At 41.4% G+C, this 17,770-nt stretch overlaps 1 protein-coding gene across 2 annotated transcripts; it reads left to right on the top strand.

The window, feature by feature from the left end:
* Positions 1–3,902: 3,902 nt before the first annotated feature.
* On the top strand, positions 3,903–17,105 carry itgb6 (integrin, beta 6). 2 transcript variants are annotated; one of them, XM_069697819.1, is made up of 16 exons: positions 3,903–3,963; positions 6,663–6,732; positions 7,063–7,142; positions 7,346–7,544; positions 7,637–7,883; positions 7,996–8,161; positions 8,272–8,433; positions 8,568–8,663; positions 8,915–9,004; positions 10,795–10,929; positions 11,805–12,222; positions 12,310–12,532; positions 13,017–13,111; positions 14,404–14,520; positions 14,605–14,771; positions 16,451–17,105. In XM_069697819.1, the coding sequence occupies exons 2-16, from the start codon at positions 6,678–6,680 to the stop codon at positions 16,547–16,549; spliced, it is 2,349 nt and encodes a 782-aa protein (XP_069553920.1). In that variant the 5' UTR covers positions 3,903–3,963; positions 6,663–6,677; the 3' UTR covers positions 16,550–17,105. The 2 variants fall into 2 exon arrangements, with proteins under 2 accessions (XP_069553920.1, XP_069553922.1); XM_069697821.1 differs by lacking the exons at positions 3,903–3,963; positions 8,915–9,004 and having other exon boundaries at positions 6,548–6,732.
* The last annotated feature ends 665 nt before the right edge of the window (positions 17,106–17,770 follow it).

The following is a 17,770-nucleotide window of genomic DNA, read 5'->3' as shown; positions in this document are numbered from 1 at the left end:
TAAAAGTGAGTGTATGTACCCTATAATTCCCATAATGCACCCCATAATATATTTCTAGATCATTCCTTCCAGCTAAAACCCCGCAACTTTGAAATTCTGCATGTTCCGTTTTTAATCCAGGCTTTCCATTAAAGTTCATCCATGCCACAGCCAAGCCATCCCATGCTGGTTTGTTTTAGATATTAAAATCTCCCTCTTGAGCTCCCAGAACATACATATATGTTCTAGCACATGTGTCATACTGTGCTTGACATGAAATTTGACTTCATAATAAAAGTAGTTAAATGTAAATAAAGACATATATAGCCCCAACAACCTGGAATCCTCTGAGCATACAATGAAGAGGAAGTATTAAAACAAAAATAAGGGCTGTACAGATTATCTTCCAGCAGAGGGCGCTGTGAGCCAGACGTGTCCAGCACATAAGAAACCTGAACTAATTTTCATGCTCTGATATCTTGTTGTGCGACTATTTCTGACGTTACGTATCGTAAGGCGGATCGGATGAGCAACATGTGTGCTCATGCCTCAGCCGTTTACTGCTCTATTTCAGGCGCACAGCCTTTGTAGTTTCACTCTTATACCGGATCTGTCTTAAGCTGAGATTTAACGCAGCTGATCCCAGAGACATAAAGGCACCATGCCCCCATCTCTTACCAGTCAGTGGGATCAAAACCACCGGGGTGGAAGATTACTCATCACACCCCCCCCCCCAACACACACCACACCATCCAGTCCCAACTCCAGGAATATACATACATGTCCCATGCAGCTCATGCACACACTCATGTCAATCAAATGCCAATTGTAAGGGCATCAAACCTTTGAACATAAGACACAAGCCCTGGAGTCTCTCTCGCTTTCCTGCCCTGCGCTTGCCGTCTCACTTTTAATTCTGCACAGCTGAGGGGACACATGGCTCGGATCCCTGGAGAAAGACCAAGGTCAGAGTCGGGGCACAGACGTGAAGGGGAGAGGCCTACTACAGTATCCAATATCATTCATTCAGTGTGATACACATCCACAATGCAACACATGGGAGGTTTCCAAGAGATGCACACTGTTACTGATTGTTACTGTCAGTATTATAATCCCCAAATCTGGGTCAAAGGTGTTTTCAGATGTTTAAGAACAAGATAAGCAAAAAGGGATGGTTAAATTTAAAGCAAGCTTTTTTTTTTAATATAATATATAGGGATGCAACTACCAGTTATTTGGTCTAAATGTGAGAATATACAGTAGTTTCAAAAAACAAATGACCCTAAACATTTTCCTACATCCCAGGAGAGCGTCTTGTTTTGTCCAACCAGCAGACCAAAAAGATTCATTTTAGAGCTACAAAAGTAAAACTAAAGTAGGAAATCTACAGTTAATAAATTATTCATTAATCCAGTTTTCAGCTTGTTGTAATACAACTAAATAAAAACCAACTTTTAGGTTTAGATGATTGATTGGATAGACCGATGGAGGAGTCAAAGAGGGCTCTTTGTAGTCTTAATGGCATATCTCACTATTTTCTGCATTTTTACATTTAGAATAAACAACCACTGAATCAAGAAATTAATCAGAAGATAAATTTGTGACGAAAAATAATCATGATCTTACTTGAAATGGAAGTTTTTAACAGTGGGACAATGATGCGTTTACTTAAGAAGACAATGTGAATTCCTCCTCGGTTGCATTGCCAAATTAAACTTTTGACCAGAACAATATATATTCTGACATCAACTTAAAGAAGAACCGCGACCTATCAAAACATATCTTTTGATGTTTAATAAATTTATGAATAAAACTTTGGGGAGCTCGTTATTCTCATAAGCCTCGTTCATGTTTGTATGACAACAAATTTGCATTCCTGCAGGATACATCTGAACATTAAAGCTTTCACAACAAGAGACGCTTCAACCAGGACGTCACAGCGTAGTGCACTGTTGTAATATGACTATCAGGATGTCAGGTACAAATACTGCTGCTGGACTTAGGTTTAACTCTAGCTCTTTATGAAGACATGCTTACAGTTACAGTGAGCTTGCCATTGAATGTTATTGTTGTTATTAACATTTAAAATATGAATCCACCCCAATATCTAAAGCAAAGGTCAAAGCTCTGAACAAAGTAGAGTATCTGTTACCTCTTCCCACCTGTCACTACCTGTTATGTCAACTGTGTTTGACACATTTCCTCATTCTTACTCACTCAAGTCAGAACACAGCCAATAAACATACCACAGCAAACTGTTACTAGAAGCAGCTTCTAACATGTTTGTCAAAAGTTGTTTTTTTTTACACAACATAATGCAAAACAAGATGCTCAGGAACAATTTGGAAATTTGTGTTTTTTTTATTTTTTTTATTAAATATTTATCTATAATTATTACATACCTACAGAAGTTCACTGTTCAGTGCACTGATGCCATTTTGGGCAATACAGTATTGTTTAACTGTAAAATAATAATAATAATAATAGTGTAAAATATTCTGCCTCCGTTGCATATCATTGTATTTCAGGTAAGTGTAACAATTAAATGTTCAACTGGAATGTTGTTGGATCAAAGGAGAGAAGTATCTCCTCTTTTGTTCTTCCTGTGGCTTATTGTCTTTGAAGTTTTGAGCCATGTTAGCTGCATGTCTCTACCACCACTTTGGTCCAGATTGAAATGTCTCAACAACTAAGAGATGGAGTGCTGTACAATTTGATACAAGCATTTATGGTCCCCAGAGAATGAACTGCAACAACTTTGATCTGCTGACTTTTCTTTTCTTTTCTTTTTGCACTATTATAAGTTTAAAATGTCTCCAATAATTTGGTATGAACCCATATATCTGCAAAACTAATGACATTCCCATCAGCCTCAGCTGCACTTTGTGTTCACTGCTGTTTGAAAATATTAGCATGTTCCTAAACTGATACATTAAACATTATAAACAGCATTATACCTGCTAAACATCAACATGCTTACAGCATTTTCACTGTGAGCATGGTAGCAGACTGACGTGAGCATTTAACTCATGGTTGTAGATTCTTGTTTGTAGCTGAACCGAGGGTTTAAGAGTAGAGAGTGGTGTGTGTTGTAATGGCCTCTGAGAGAAACACTGTGAATTTTGGGGCTATGTAATCTTCAATTCTTTCATAGTGTTTTTCCTGCGCCCTTATTATTTTGTTCCACTCATACTGCATGTGTACACCTGCATTCCTGCCATACCGCTGGAAGAAGGAGTCTGTATCACAGCACTGGCACTCCTTCTCTCGGCTTCCTCCTCCTCCTCACTGCAGAAAGTAATTGAACTTGAGCAAACATACGAACACGCACACAATCCAGACTAATCGCAACACCCTCATTCTTCCGTCAGGAGATTTGTGGTGACGTTCACATCGTCGTTACCCTCTGGAGTGCAACACTAGCACATCAGTCGGGTCGTCTCTTCATAAAGAAGCTAGCTCGTGTGGAGGACTCGCTGCTGGCAGTTGTTCCTGTCACTCATTATCATTACAGCCTCCCCCTACGCACACGCACACACACACACACACACACACACACACACACACACACACACACACACACACACACACACACACACACACACACACACACACGGGCAAGTTGGAGCTTGTACAAACACCCACACATGACCCTAGAATGCATGCACACACACTCACCCACTTTCAGATGCGCACGCACACACACACACACGCACACGCGCACACACACACACACACACACACACACACACACACAACCACAACCACACATGAGCCGAGGAGCATGGGCAGCAGGGTCACCCTAGCGCCATGCTTCATAAAGGGCGCCGTTACAATAGGTTTACTGTTACTCTGACGAATGCTGGGATACAATAGGACCGAATGTGCTGCCCTGACGCGTCTCCATTTCTCTTAATTTTTCACTTGATGACAAGGCAGAGAGACTGAGACGGGACAGCATGTTATCAGAGGACGGCCCTGAAGGTGAGTTGGCTCATTGCAGGGTTAATCTCTATGTTCATTTCTATGCAGTTAACACAGAGAGAGATCTGGGAGAAGGATTTATGGATTTCTGAATTCCGGAGAGTCTTATACTGTTTATAAATAATCTCAGGATGTGGTTAAATCAATACCATCATATTTATGATCTCTCCAGAACTCAAGTGAAAGGAAACAGGTTTTCAATTCAGAGTAAAGTCAGGTTGAAATGTGAGAAAGTGAGGTGCAACTGTGATGCTTTATTACACCTTCGACATTTCACCCACTTGACATGAGATGAACAGAAATCAGGTGTTGCAAAAAAATGGTGTCTGATTGCATCATGTTGAGTTATTTCGTCAAGAGAAGAGAGGAGAGGAGAGGAGAGGAGAGGAGAGGAGAGGAGAGGAGAGGAGAGGAGAGGAGAGGAGAGGAGAGGAGAGGAGAGGAGAGGAGAGGAGAGGAGAGGAGAGGAGAGGAGAGGAGAGGAGAGGAGAGGAGAGGAGAGGAGAGGAGAGGAGAGGAGAGGAGAGGAGAGGAGAGGAGAGGAGAGGAGGAGGATCACAGGTAGATTGGCAGACAGAAAATGAGAGGAATTAACCTAAAAGGAAGAATAAATTAAATGCCAGTATGCGCAGATCACGAGGACTGCTGGGAAAGATTAATCAAAATGCAAAGATCTGAGGAGAGAGAAGTGAGTGAAAAATGAAAGGACGGTAAGAAGAGCAGAGTGAGACGGGACTGGCATCAGTGGAGTGGGGAGGTGGAGGGGGTGGGGGGGTTGGTTTGGGGTGACAGATGGGACTCCCCCAGATTCAAAGGGGTGCGGTGCTGATTTGTGAGATTCCTCTGAGTTGGGACAAGCAGGGATATTTGCACTGCAGCTGTCAATGGTTCAACACCTACGCAGCTCCACCCTTCTCCCTCCTGTATTACACACACACACACACACACACACACACACACACACACACACACACACACACACACACCCTCCCGGTCATGTTTCATATCGCGTGATAGGCCTGCAAAGTTGGTTTGGTAATTGTCAAGCTGAAAAATTCTGGCGAGACAACAACAATGATTCATGTTGATGCGTTGTTAAATATTAACATATATCCTGTGATGGCGTCTGGGTAATCGAGTTCAGAGGATATATTTGCTTTGGTGTGGACTGTCTGGATTTATTTTATGACTCTTCAGCCAAGGTCCAATGATTAAGCAATCTTATTAGAGCGTGCCTTAATTCAAGGCTATTACATCCATGCAGCAATGGAGCGCCAGTGTAAACAATCTTTTAGTAATGTGGACACTTCGAAAATCCTTTAAGTAACTTCATTTCTACAGCACCTTCTAAATCCAACGTCCCAGAGTGCCTCACAAGTGCTTTACATAAAATCCAACACTACCTAACAGAAAGAGAACAACATAAAACCATAAGTTTGATCAATTTCAGCCTTTACAGAGACTTTTATAACAGAAATAAATAGAAATAATGCAGCCGGTATCAGAGCGTGATCCCAGATTCATTTTGTTTATGGTCATTGTTAAAGTATCCAGAATACTTTTAAAAAGCCTCATGCATCATTTGTTAATTTTCTTTTTACTCCTGGGTGGTGTCTTTGTTAACTACCTTTTACATATCGACATGAATGATACAAACCACCATGGATAAACTCCAAACACATTAAAGCCTTTGTCATTTAAAGCAGGTGAATAGCATAAACATGTAGCATACAGGTGTTGTTCTCTGAACACCTGCGTGCTGATTACCAACAGGACACGTTGGTGAACAAACCAGCAAATAAAGACATTTATTGTGTTTGAATGCAATTCCTGCTGATCTGCACTGACTTAAAAAAATTTAAAAAAAAAAAAACATTTTAGCTGTGGATCTATCATGGTTGCTGGGTTTGTAGCTAAGACTAACTTACTTCAAGTCCGAAGGTAGCTTAGTCTTACCTGTGTTTCTTTCATTTAGACGTGAAATGCAAAGAGGGAGACAGTTTTCACTTTAAACGAGCACAACAGGCAGTCCACAGTAACGGCGCGTTTTAAATGTGAAAAGTTGTATTTCCAGAATGCAAAAAGTAGTCGCATCAGTTTGCCATGGATGACGTCGGCACCATCTTAACTCTTCCTCTCAAAGACAAAGGTGTGTACTTGATGGCTAAAAATTAACAATGGGTGTCTTTATTTCGTATAAAAAGTTATTTTAAATACTAGCTGTTTTTTGTTGTTTTTTTTTTACAATAGTATTCTTTTAAATTCTTATAAAGTATGCAAACTCGATTCTAAATACCTTTAAAATATGAATTAAATTCCTAATGTTCATATTCCGTTTTCTTTAGCATTTTCTTAACACTCCCCCTTGTATTTAACATAATACTTTCATTAGAAACGAACCTAATTCATGATCAGGGTGGGAAACCAAATCAGCCAGCAGTTAGCTTTGTCAGTGGTTTGGTTCTTCCTCGCGCCCGCCTCGCTTTCTCACCTGTACGGAAGTGGATTTAAAAGGCAGCGCAGGCAGGTAAAGGCAGCCAGTCACCTCCTCCTCCTCCATCTATCCAGGTGGCCGCGACTCGGCAGCGCTCGCCTCTCTGGTCTGTTTTCGGTTGAGTAGAGGAGGCATGACGCTGGATATGGTTCACTCCTGTAAATATGAAACAACTTGAAATCTTCTTCTGTTTTTCCTCAACCAGTAACCTCACGGACTAATGGGGCTTATACTGCTGAGCCTGATTCTCCGGTACTGGATCAACACCGTGGAGGGTAAGCTGGAGTTTTGTGCGGCTTAAAACCACGTTTGTCATGTGCAAACAAAAGACCAACAGTCACTCAGGAGCAAGCCAACAATGCTGTCTTGGCATTGGTGACTGTGTCAAGTTCATTTTATTGTGAAAAAGCTTAATTACCAATGACAATAGAATGATAATAATAGCAATCATCATAATAATCATAATCAAACCAGATCCAAAACCCTCACACACTTTAAAAATCAGGTCTCCTTCCTGGAGAGACTTTAACTGTCATGAGACTTCGGTAGATGTTTACGATTTCATGTTTACAACTGTGCTCTGTGTTCATGTGTGTTTGCTCCAGGATCATGTTCAGCGGGCAGCGCTGTGACTTGTGACAAGTGTCTGCAGCTCAATCCTCACTGTGCCTGGTGCACACAAGAGGTAAGCAGCCAGAGTTGCACATACAAAACCAAAACATGTGGGCATACGACAGCAATGCACTCAAAAACATATGAATGTGGGTCACAGATTAGCAGAATGTCACTGCATGTGAGAAAGTAATATACTTTACGGCATGCAATAAAACAACCTCGACCTTCAGCCTGTAAGCAGCAAAATGTGTGACTTTCTCCTTCATGCCTCAGAATTTCACAGACTGGTTTTCAGTCACAGAGAGATGTGACACACTGGATATCTTACTAGGAAAGGGATGTGCCAGGGAACAACTGGAGTTCCCTGTTTCCGAAGGCCGAATCCTCCAGGATCGGCCGCTCGGGAAGAAGCCGGGCAACGCAAACAGCACTCAGATCTCCCCACAAAAAATGTCCCTCAAGCTGCGGCCTGGTATGCAATCCAAAGTATTTTGATTTAATGATTTGCCTCCAGAAGTGGGTGTTCGTTTATAAGAGTAAGGCGTTGATTTTGCTTTTGCACAGGCAGTCAGGTGACTTTCCAGGTGAAGATTCAACACACAAAGGACTATCCTGTGGACATCTACTACCTGATGGACCTGTCGGCGTCCATGATCGACGATCTGGTGATGATCAAAGACTTGGGCTCCACTCTGTCTAAAGAGATGGCACACCTCACCAGTAAATTTCGAATGGGCTTTGGCTCTTTTGTGGAAAAGCCTGTCCTTCCCTTTATCAAGATCACAGAAGAAGAACTGGCCAACCCCTGCAGGTAAATATCAAAACATTACCAGCGGCATCAACAACGTCCTCTGTTCTGATCAAAATCATGTGGTATCTCAGAAAATCATACTTTTCCAACATACTTCTCTTGTGTTTTGCAGCAGCGCAGGCGTCACCTGCCTGCCAACATTTGGCTATAAACATGTCTTGTCTTTGACGAGCAGCACTGACAAGTTCAATGAGATAATCGCTATGCAGCGTGTATCTGCAAACGTTGATGTGCCAGAGTGTGGCTTTGACGCTGTCATGCAAGCAGCCGTTTGTGGGGTGAGATTGTGCATTTATGATTTTCTAAATGATGTTAACTTGGATGCTAGTTTGTGATTCATTTATCTTACCAACTTTATTAGTCAGTGCAGTTATGTGTCTCCTGATAGGACAAGATAGGGTGGAGGAATGATTCCATGCGTTTGCTGGTGTTCGTCAGTGACGCTGACTCACACTTTGGGATGGACAGTAAGATGGCCGGCATTGTGATTCCCAACGACGGGCAGTGTCACCTGGATGTCAACAATGAATACTCCATGTCCACAGTGCAGGTAAAGCTTCAGTGGATCTTTTTAGGAAGAGCTTTTTGTTTTGTATATTTATACATTATGTGGAATTTTAGTTAAATTTTTTAAATTTAAAAAAAAATTTTTTTATTCAAACCCACAATCACCTTTTTATTCAGGAGTATCCGACTCTGGGTCAGCTGGTTGATAAAGTGGTGGAGAACAACATCTTGTTGATATTTGCTGTAACCGAAAAACAGGAACACAACTACAAGGTAACATTTCATTCCTATAATGTTAATAATCTTTTTCCTACAGAAGAAGTCCAAACTGGAAAATGTGTTTGTGGCGGCACATATTACACATATTTATCTATTGCGCTGCATTCTCATTCAGCCTGTTAGAACTAGCCCACTTTTTCTTCCCCGCTCTTTTTTCCATACTGTTCTTTGCTTTTAGGAACACGAGCCGAGTCTGCTCACATTTGCTCAGCGGTTTGGTTGTTTATCTATTATTTTTCTCTTAGAACTATGCAAATCTCATACCTGGCGCCACCGTTGGAGTCCTGGCGGCAGATTCGCAGAACATCCTGGAGCTGATTGTAAAAGCATACAAAGTAAATAAAAAATGTCAGTGGTCTGGATGTGCTGGTAGAGAGAGAGAGAGAGAGAGAGAGAGAGAGAGAGAGAGAGAGAGAGAGAGTGTGTGTGTGTGTGTGTGTGTGTGTGTGTGTGTGTGTCCGCCCGCCCGCCCGCAGGCACGCACACACTAGTTAGTAGAAATAAGACAGAAAACACCTGCCATCACAAAAGCAGTGAAACTATCTTTAGCAAATGTTAAATGCTTGAACCGCGAACATATACATGTGAAGATATATCATGCCTGAGTTCTGTCCATCATCATTTTTACACGGCAGCCCGTAGATGCTGTCTCTGTTCTTTCTTATTCTCGTGCTTTTCCTCTTTCATTCTTCTCTCTATTACGTTTTCCCTCTACCTCCCGGTGCTTTGCATCAGCATGTTTGGCAGCAAGTTTCTGCTTGTCCCAGCTGTTTGATGTCCTGGTCCCCTCTGCCTCTGACTTACTCTTTCTTCCCCACGCACACTCTCTCTATCGCTCTCTGCCTGTCTATCTCCTGCTCTCTGTGTCGTTTTGTAAATCCCCCCTGGCGGCGCTGACTGGTGGTGGGTGTGCAGTCCTCTAATTACTTCATCACTTCTGTCGTTTACGCCCACATTTAGTCTCTGCCACACCGAGAGCAGAGTCCCCTGTTATCACACTGATTGTAGATGTGGTGCTTGAAGGAAATGCAACACAAACAGGTATATTTTAGTGATATTATAAAGATGATTAGTATTTATACTTACCTGCAATTTTTTTTTTTTATGTTGGATGCGTAGTGGATGGATATTTGAGCCTACACACTTTAAATACCCTACAACATATTTACTGAATAACACTGAAGGCTTTTGATTCTGTTTCACCTACTTAATCCATGTTCAGATGGGTGCCTCCCATAAATGACCCAGTTTTGTCCTTCTTAAGACTTAGACTTAGACCTTATTAATCCCACAGTGGGGAAATTTAGTCATCACAGCAGCATAGAAACACAAAAAGGTGCACACAAAAAGAAAAGAAAAAAAGTACAAATAACTATACATAAAATAATATAGATACAAATAATTATTATAGAAAAAAATAAGAGCAATGAATAAATAAATACACACACACACACACACACACACACACACACACACACACACACACACACACACACACACACACACACACACACACACACACACACACACACACACACACACACACACACACACACAGACTATGTATTCAATAACAAATGCAATTAAATACAAATAAATAAATACAGCTTGGGATGAATGGAAAGTGTCAGGTGCCATGAAATGAAAGGAAATGAACAGTGCCACGTTATTTTATGGTGGTGTTGAATAGTGTGACAGCTGTCGGAACAAATGACCTCAACAACAGATACGAGGCAGTACAATTACAAGCCTTACAGGAAGCTCATTATTAACCCTTTGTTAACATTCAGACGGCCCATCACAGAGTTCATTAGTCAGTCAAAGACAGTCTTTTCTCCTTAGCCGTCAGTTTTTCCTCAGGTGCTTTGTATAGCATAGCACACCTGGGATGATGACTCACCCAAAAAGAGAGAATTAGATAGGAGGGTTCAAACTGTCGGCACATTACAGGTCAGCGCAGGGTGAACGTATAATTCAACTTGGAAATCCCGCCTTATGACAACAAAAGTCAAAACATTAATAGGATCTTTGTGAGTTTTGGGAGGGGAAAGCCTTCTGTTGAGTCACTGTGCTGCCCAGTGCTTTTCCATACGGGCTGCTATAATGTACATGAACTGTTTTGCAGGAGGTGCGTTCAGAGATTGAACTAGAGGTACTTGGAGACACAGAGAAGCTGCAGATGTCCTTCACAACCATTTGTCCAAATGGGACCGTTCTCCCTGATCTAAAACACTGCTCCAACATCAAAACAGGAGAGACGGTCAGTTGCTTTTGCTTTGAATTGTTTTTTTCTTGGTATTTTTACAGCACCTTTCATCTAGGCTGGTGCAGTTCAAAGTGCTTCAGAGGCAAATTTTGTCAAACTACTGAGACAGATTAGATAGCAGAGAAACAGTAGAACCATTGTAGACACCAAAAATAAAAAAATAAAAAACAGAGACACGAGATTAGAATATGAAAGAAAATAAATATGTTGTTACAAAAGGGAAGACAATAAAGATCACAAATGGAAGACAATAAAAGCTACCATAAAGACACTCATGCTTCTGGCTGTTCTAACAGCTCAAAGTATAAAATCTAAAAGCTGCCTCACTGGTTTATATCCTACTTAAGATCAAGTCAAAGTTTCATGGCACTGAACCTGGGTCATACGGCATTTAAACATGACAAGACAAACAGTCCAAGACCAAGCAGTGCTTTATAAACTATTAAAATATTTCTTTTTTAATAAAGCCAGCAATATTACATCTTTCTTATTTTTAACAAAGCCTATAAAAAACCCCTTTTTAAAAAATTGGGTTTCAGATGTAAAGTTTAACCTTATCTTGAAACAGCTGTGCACTGTAGTTTTTACTGAAGCAAATGTTACTCTGAGGGAGATTAATTACTGCATTTGTTGGAGAATATTTTCAGGGATGCATGAATACACGTTTGATTTCTAGTACTTACGGCAGTCTGATGGTTTATGTTGGATTTTTTTTTTAATGAATTATACTGCTCATGTTCTTCTAAATAAAGTAGTATGTCACTCAGTGAAATAGATTTACTCTGCAGCACAGTGGTCTGACAGGTCAAACTTATTAGGATCCGTTCATTGTGGTCTTGTTTTCATGAGACCTCGTCTTTGCTCCTCAGGTAGTGTTCAATGTGTCCGTGGAGCTTCCAGGATGCCTGTCAGGAGTTCGTCACTTCTCCCTCAAACCGGTGGGTTTACAGGACAGCCTGGAGGTGGAACTGGAGTCTGTTTGCTCCTGTGACTGCCAGCAGCCTCCCAAAGCAAACAGCAGCCAGTGCACCGAGGGCCAAGGGGCTTTCCAGTGTGGCGTGTGCGAGTGTCAGCCGGGGTTCCTGGGAGCACAGTGCGAATGCAATGAGGAGAGCACTTTGTTGAGTAACTGCCTCGCCAACGAAAAGTCCGAGATATGCAATGGTCAGGGGCAGTGCTATTGCGGACAGTGTGTGTGTCATGCGTCCAGCTTTGGCCGCATCTACGGACCTTACTGCGAGTGTGACAATTACTCCTGTGTCCGCTTCCGCGGGGAGCTATGCGGAGGTGAGTAACTGCGTATTATTGTTCTGAATTATTCACATGTTTTTGTGGTGAGCCTGGGTTTGTCATTGACAGATTTTGTGCTCGTAGGTCACGGAATGTGTGACTGCGGTGAGTGTCACTGTCACAGCGGTTGGACAGGGGAGTATTGTAACTGCAGCACCAGCACTGAGGCCTGCGTGTCGGAGGACAGCGTCCTCTGCAGCGGCAGGGGGAAATGCAAGTGCGGCCAGTGCGTCTGCTCTGTTCCTGGAGCATCTGGGGACAAGTGTGAGAAGTGCCCAACGTGTGGAGAAGCCTGTAGCTCTGCAAGGTGAGAACACATTTACGTCTTTAAGCTCAATAAGGGTGTAATGTAGACGACTGTGTCAGCTTTACCTCTATAATTGCTGTTTCTGTACCTGGAAGATATAAGATGTTGTCTCCTTATGCCACATGATCTGTCTGTTCTTTTGAGTTCAGGCATATCAGATTCTGGTCCCCTTGTTCACATGTGTCTACACCTTCCATGTAACATCAAAAGACACTAATGTCCCCAACACAGCGTGAAGAGATTTCCTTTCTCCATTGTAAAGCAGCTGTCAGGGTTAATGCCATTTGATACCACTGTTACAGGGGAGACTGGCGATATAGAGTGAGTGAAGCCTTGGGAAAACACTGATAAGTGACCAACACTGTGTTTCCTCTGTACTCCCTGTGTCAGTGATTGAAGCCTCATTAGATTTTAGCTTCCCAAAGGTTACTGTGTCATCTCTCAGGCAAACCTGACCTTTTGTTTTTTTCTGTTTTAACACCAGGACCTGTGTAGAGTGCTATTTTCAAGAAAAGGATGATGCTGAGTTGTGTGTTCAAAAGTGCAGCGTTCCTAAAATTTCCATCAACACAACAGCAGGTAAAGGACTCAATAATCTATCTGTTCTGTGTCTGAGAACTGTCAATGCTGCTTCACTATCAGCTCAGAGGTTATTGAGGTTGCAGCTAGATAACTGCAGCTGTTTAATGATGCCTGCGGACCTTTGGCCTTTTGTTGGATGTTCCTATCGATCTCTTTATCCCAGTCACTTATACACACATGCACTGTTTCCTATTTATCTCTCTTATTGTTACTATAAAATGAAGCCCCCCCCCAAAAATAAAATAAAAAATAAAATAAAACTTTTACCCACTGGTGCTTTCAAGTTGAACTGTTAAGATCTGAAACGTCTGAAAAATGTATTTTGTGTTGCAAAAAACTACAATAAAAGCCAAAAGCTTCTTTTACGTCATCCCCATTTGGTTCCTGCTTGTCATCCCTGTTTATACAGTAACTGAAGTGTGTGTGGTGTTATGACAACCAAACTTGAATGTCAGACTTCCTTGGAAGTGATGAATAAGGAGGAATTTACAAAACAGTCCTGTTTATCCTAATTGCAACTGTCATCATGAAAGCAAGCAGGATCTCAGGCAGGTTTCAAGTCTATGCAAGTTGCCTGTCATTAGTCACTGTTATTAACAAATTTAATGGAAGTACTCACACTCAAGTAGTGTGACTTTCATCCACCAGTCAAAAACAACAGTTTCCTTCATAGGAAACCTCTTTTCTTCTGGCGTAAGAAGCATCCCCTGTACACTTCTGATGCATGATGACCTGCGCTGTAAATGCTTGTTGCCACGACAGTTGTCTCTCTGAGCTCGGTGTTTTTGATAGTGGTATCAACACAGAGCCACGCTAGGCTTCAGCTTGGGTCAGTGATTTGGAGGAATGCCGACTTCCATGGACTCGGGTGTCTCTCTGAAGTCTGCACCCCCCTCTCTCTAACACGACACCATCCATGTCCTTTCGGGTAGCGCGGGACAATGGGGAACATATTATTTACCTTGTTGTACAGGCAGCACTATTGTGGTGCATGTGAATAGCCAAAGGACCTGGTCTTCCTTTATAGCCGAGTTGATTTTAAAGCCGCTGTACTTGTGCAAGCTGAGAGGTATATCTGATTATCACAGAGGATATTCAGGCTTCAGATGTGAAATACAATGGGGTGGTCCGCACACATGAACACACACCAGATTGTAGTCTTTGATATGGAAATCCCACTGACAGCCCAACAGAGGAGGGTATATCCTTTTACATCCTCAGCACAAAAGGGAAGATGATATACAAATCGCTCGTTCCTTATGGATATGTATGTTCGCATTTCCTCTCAGATTATGACCAGAGCCCTTCTATGCCATGCATGCTGATGATGGAAGATGAGTGCTGGGTCTCATTTAATGTGGTACAAGGTGAGACGGGGCCCACTGCCTTCAATCTGCAGATGTACGGTAAGCTTTACAACAACATGTAGAACACATTAAACAGAAGGGAGTTCTGGCGTGAGTCTCATCTCCTCCTCTGTCCCTTCTCAGGATGCCCGGAGCCTCCCAACATCCCAATGATTATCCTGGGGGTCTCCCTGTCTGTGGTGTGTATTGGCATGATCCTGCTGGGGGTGTGGAAGGTGCTGGTGTCGGTCCACGACCGTAAAGAGGTGGCCAAGTTTGAGGCGGAGCGGTCAAAGGCAAAATGGCAGTCGGTAAGACCTTGACGTTGTTTACGAGATAATGCTTGTAATATTTCTTATTTTTTTAAAGGAATACCATGAAAGCACCAAAATCAACGCTGAATTGTAATTAACAAAAAATTAAGCATTGTCTGTGTGATCATCTCAAGCCTGATTTAGTGTCCCCTTCTGTGCTAAACCTGCACAAATGTATTTTTATCGAGTACAGTTGAACAATTATAAAGCTAAAGAACGTATTTAACATTCATTTTGTAAATTACAATTATTGCATTGTGGATGCTTATCTCTGCCAGTCATTGAAGTTGCGGTTCACATCCATGTCCGTACATATAATATATTGTATTAAAGGCTTTGAAGGAATTTGGCCAATAAAATTGATTCTGACAGTTGTAGCCATGACGGTTGGCAATGCTTCAAATATAGATGTTGCTGCAAAGAAGCTACAAATTCTAAAATGTGGATGCTTCACACACATCTTCATCCTGACAGCACAGAAGATCAGATTTAGATCAGATTAGTGTCACCGATTCAGTGTGCAATGGTCACAATCTCCCCTCGTGTTCCTGAGTTATGGCATTGAATAATTGCAGAACATTTTGAGGTCACATGGCAATTGACCTTTGACCTTTGGATACAAAATGTCATCACTTCACCATCTTATCCTATTAGACATTTCTGTGAAATGTTTTCATAGTTATCATATGAATTGCTTGAATTATGGCCCGAAATTAGTTTTGTGAGGTCACTTTGACCTTTGGGTACTCAATTCTAAACATTTCATCTTTGAGTCTATTGTTTGAGCCAAATTCCTGAGATACCACGTTCATGAGACTGAGCTGGATGGTACGCATGTTCAATCATAAAACATAAGCCGTAAGCCTCATGCGCTGTTGCAGAGGCATAAAGATACAGAAACAGTGTGAAAATAACAAATTCAAGTGATGAGAGGGGAAATCAGGGAAAATGTGAGAAAACCAACCGTCCAGATCATAAGATTTTTTTAAACTCGAACACTGGGCTAAGATGGCTCCGTCAGAGTATTCAGCTTCAGTTTATTCACTGTGAAAAAAATTAGTCTGTAAACACTGTTCGCATTAACATTTGTTCAGCCACTCCAAAGGGTGAACCAATCAGCGACCAGTGTTTTTCTACATGGTGTTTCGGCGCATATGGAGGTCAATGCCGATTAGTTAAACGCTGCTCCAGTAGTTTCCAAATTCACCCGAGGTCTACGTCCAAAACGAGTAAATGACTAGAAACAATTCTTTCTGGAGCGTATCCAGACCATGTTTTCACACAGTGAATTTGGATCTGTTAACAACAGGCTTATGTAGCTTTCTCTAAAAGTAAAAATATATATTTTTGACTTGTCTTTAAGATTTATGATTTGACTAAAATGTGCATAGGGCTGAGGACCACAGTCAGGGGATGTTGGACAGTATAGAGACGGAAAAACCGGGAAAAAAAACACGTTGTTGGCTTTGATGTTTTCATGGAAACTTGTGACAATAGCAAATATCTAGACAATCTGAGCTTTAATGTATTGGTGACAATATTTTGATAATCTCTTTGTGTGTGTGTGTGTGTGTGTGTGTGTGTGTGTGTGTGTGTGTGTGTGTGTGTGTGTGTGTGTGTGTGTGTGTGTGTGTGTGTGTGTGTGTGTGTGTGTGTTTCTTCTTGTTTCTCTTCAGGGGACCAACCCTCTGTTCAAAAGCTCAACGTCTACATTTAAAAATGTAACTTATAAGAACACACAAAGAGAAAAGATTATTTCAACGAATCACTACTGATGATAAACTGGAGGCAACGCAAGCCCACATCTGAGTGCACTTAAGTGAGTGTGTGTGTGTGCGTGCGTGCGCGTGTGTGTGTGTGTGCGTGTGCGTGTGCGTGTGCGTGTGACAGAGAGACACACAGAGAGAACATTTTGTACTAAAATACGTTGTGTATGAATCTCTGTGTTAACTCAGAGATCCCAGTAGAGCCCACTGTGAACAGACAAACACTAGATGGTGAACTTGCTGCTGTAAAAGTGCACTGCTGATGTACTGTTAAACACTGAATGTTTCTGCTGCGTGGTCCCACACAAGTGTTTGTGTAATGCAACCTGCAGCTTGGAAAGGAGGAGTCTACACTAGAAGTGGTCTACTACTGAAATAAACTATTTTATTGAATAAATACATGTAATAAATGTAAATATACAGGTGTATGTTATTTTATTTTATTTTTTTTAATATTCTGTTTGTTGTTATTGTAAAGCAAGTCTGAGCCTTGAATGCAAAAAACTGTTTTGAGTTCAGTGGCATATGGTACATAAATAAAGTTGAATTTTGACTTGAGAAATAATTTTTTCAGCTTTCAAGCTTAATTGAGTGTTACTTACTACATAGTTTTAACAGACCCTCACAGATATTGATGAGACTGTTTTGTTTGTGGTATCCCTTAATTCTCTCTTTTCAGGCTAGCAATGTAAAAGTAAGCATTTACTAAAGAACTTGTAGGGCGAGATTTCCAGCCAGATAAACTGCTCCAGGTTCACAGTGTGTCACTTGGTTTATTTTTTGTTAATCTGATCTTTTTGCTCGCATATCTAACGGAAAATAGTTGTGTCTTATGTTATTTTGTGGCCCTGTCCTAAAGGTTTTGTGGTACAATCCATTTTTTAACTATAATTGTATTGTTCTCCCAGGGTGTATTTAGTTAAATAAATTTCTGTTTCTTTGAAATGTCACAGAAGTCCTGTGGTCAGAAAGGATATTATGTTGGAGTAGCCTACTGTTTGATATCTGCGTTTCTGTGCAAATTACAGCTGTTATCTATAGTTTCCTGAGCAGGTTACTGAACCTGAGGCAGCAGAGGTCCAGTGGCGAAAACCTAAATAGATTAATCCAGCCATAACATCACCACATTTCAGTAGAAATGTATCTATCCATCCAATTATCCATCTACAGATTGTAAAATGAGAATAATAAGTGCAGGTAGGCGAAAGAGAAGAAAGACTAAATTCAAAT

This window comes from Brachyistius frenatus, unplaced genomic scaffold, assembly GCF_029030835.1.
Source record: "Brachyistius frenatus isolate BFR_SWC_R1_liver_20210118 unplaced genomic scaffold, ASM2903083v1 Contig_24, whole genome shotgun sequence".
NCBI lineage: Eukaryota > Metazoa > Chordata > Actinopteri > Embiotocidae > Brachyistius > Brachyistius frenatus.
Note: the sequence above shows the minus strand (reverse complement) of the source record. Positions and strands in the feature narration are given on the sequence as shown.

Coding starts and splice junctions, on each gene's coding strand:
- itgb6 (XM_069697819.1), top strand. CDS start 6,678: ATGGGGCTTATACTGCTGAGCCTGATTCTCCGGTACTGGATCAACACC. Junction 9,005..10,794: donor TGATTGTAAAAGCATACAAA/GTAAATAAAAAA, acceptor ACTGTTTTGCAG/GAGGTGCGTTCAGAGATTGA. Junction 10,930..11,804: donor ACATCAAAACAGGAGAGACG/GTCAGTTGCTTT, acceptor TTTGCTCCTCAG/GTAGTGTTCAATGTGTCCGT.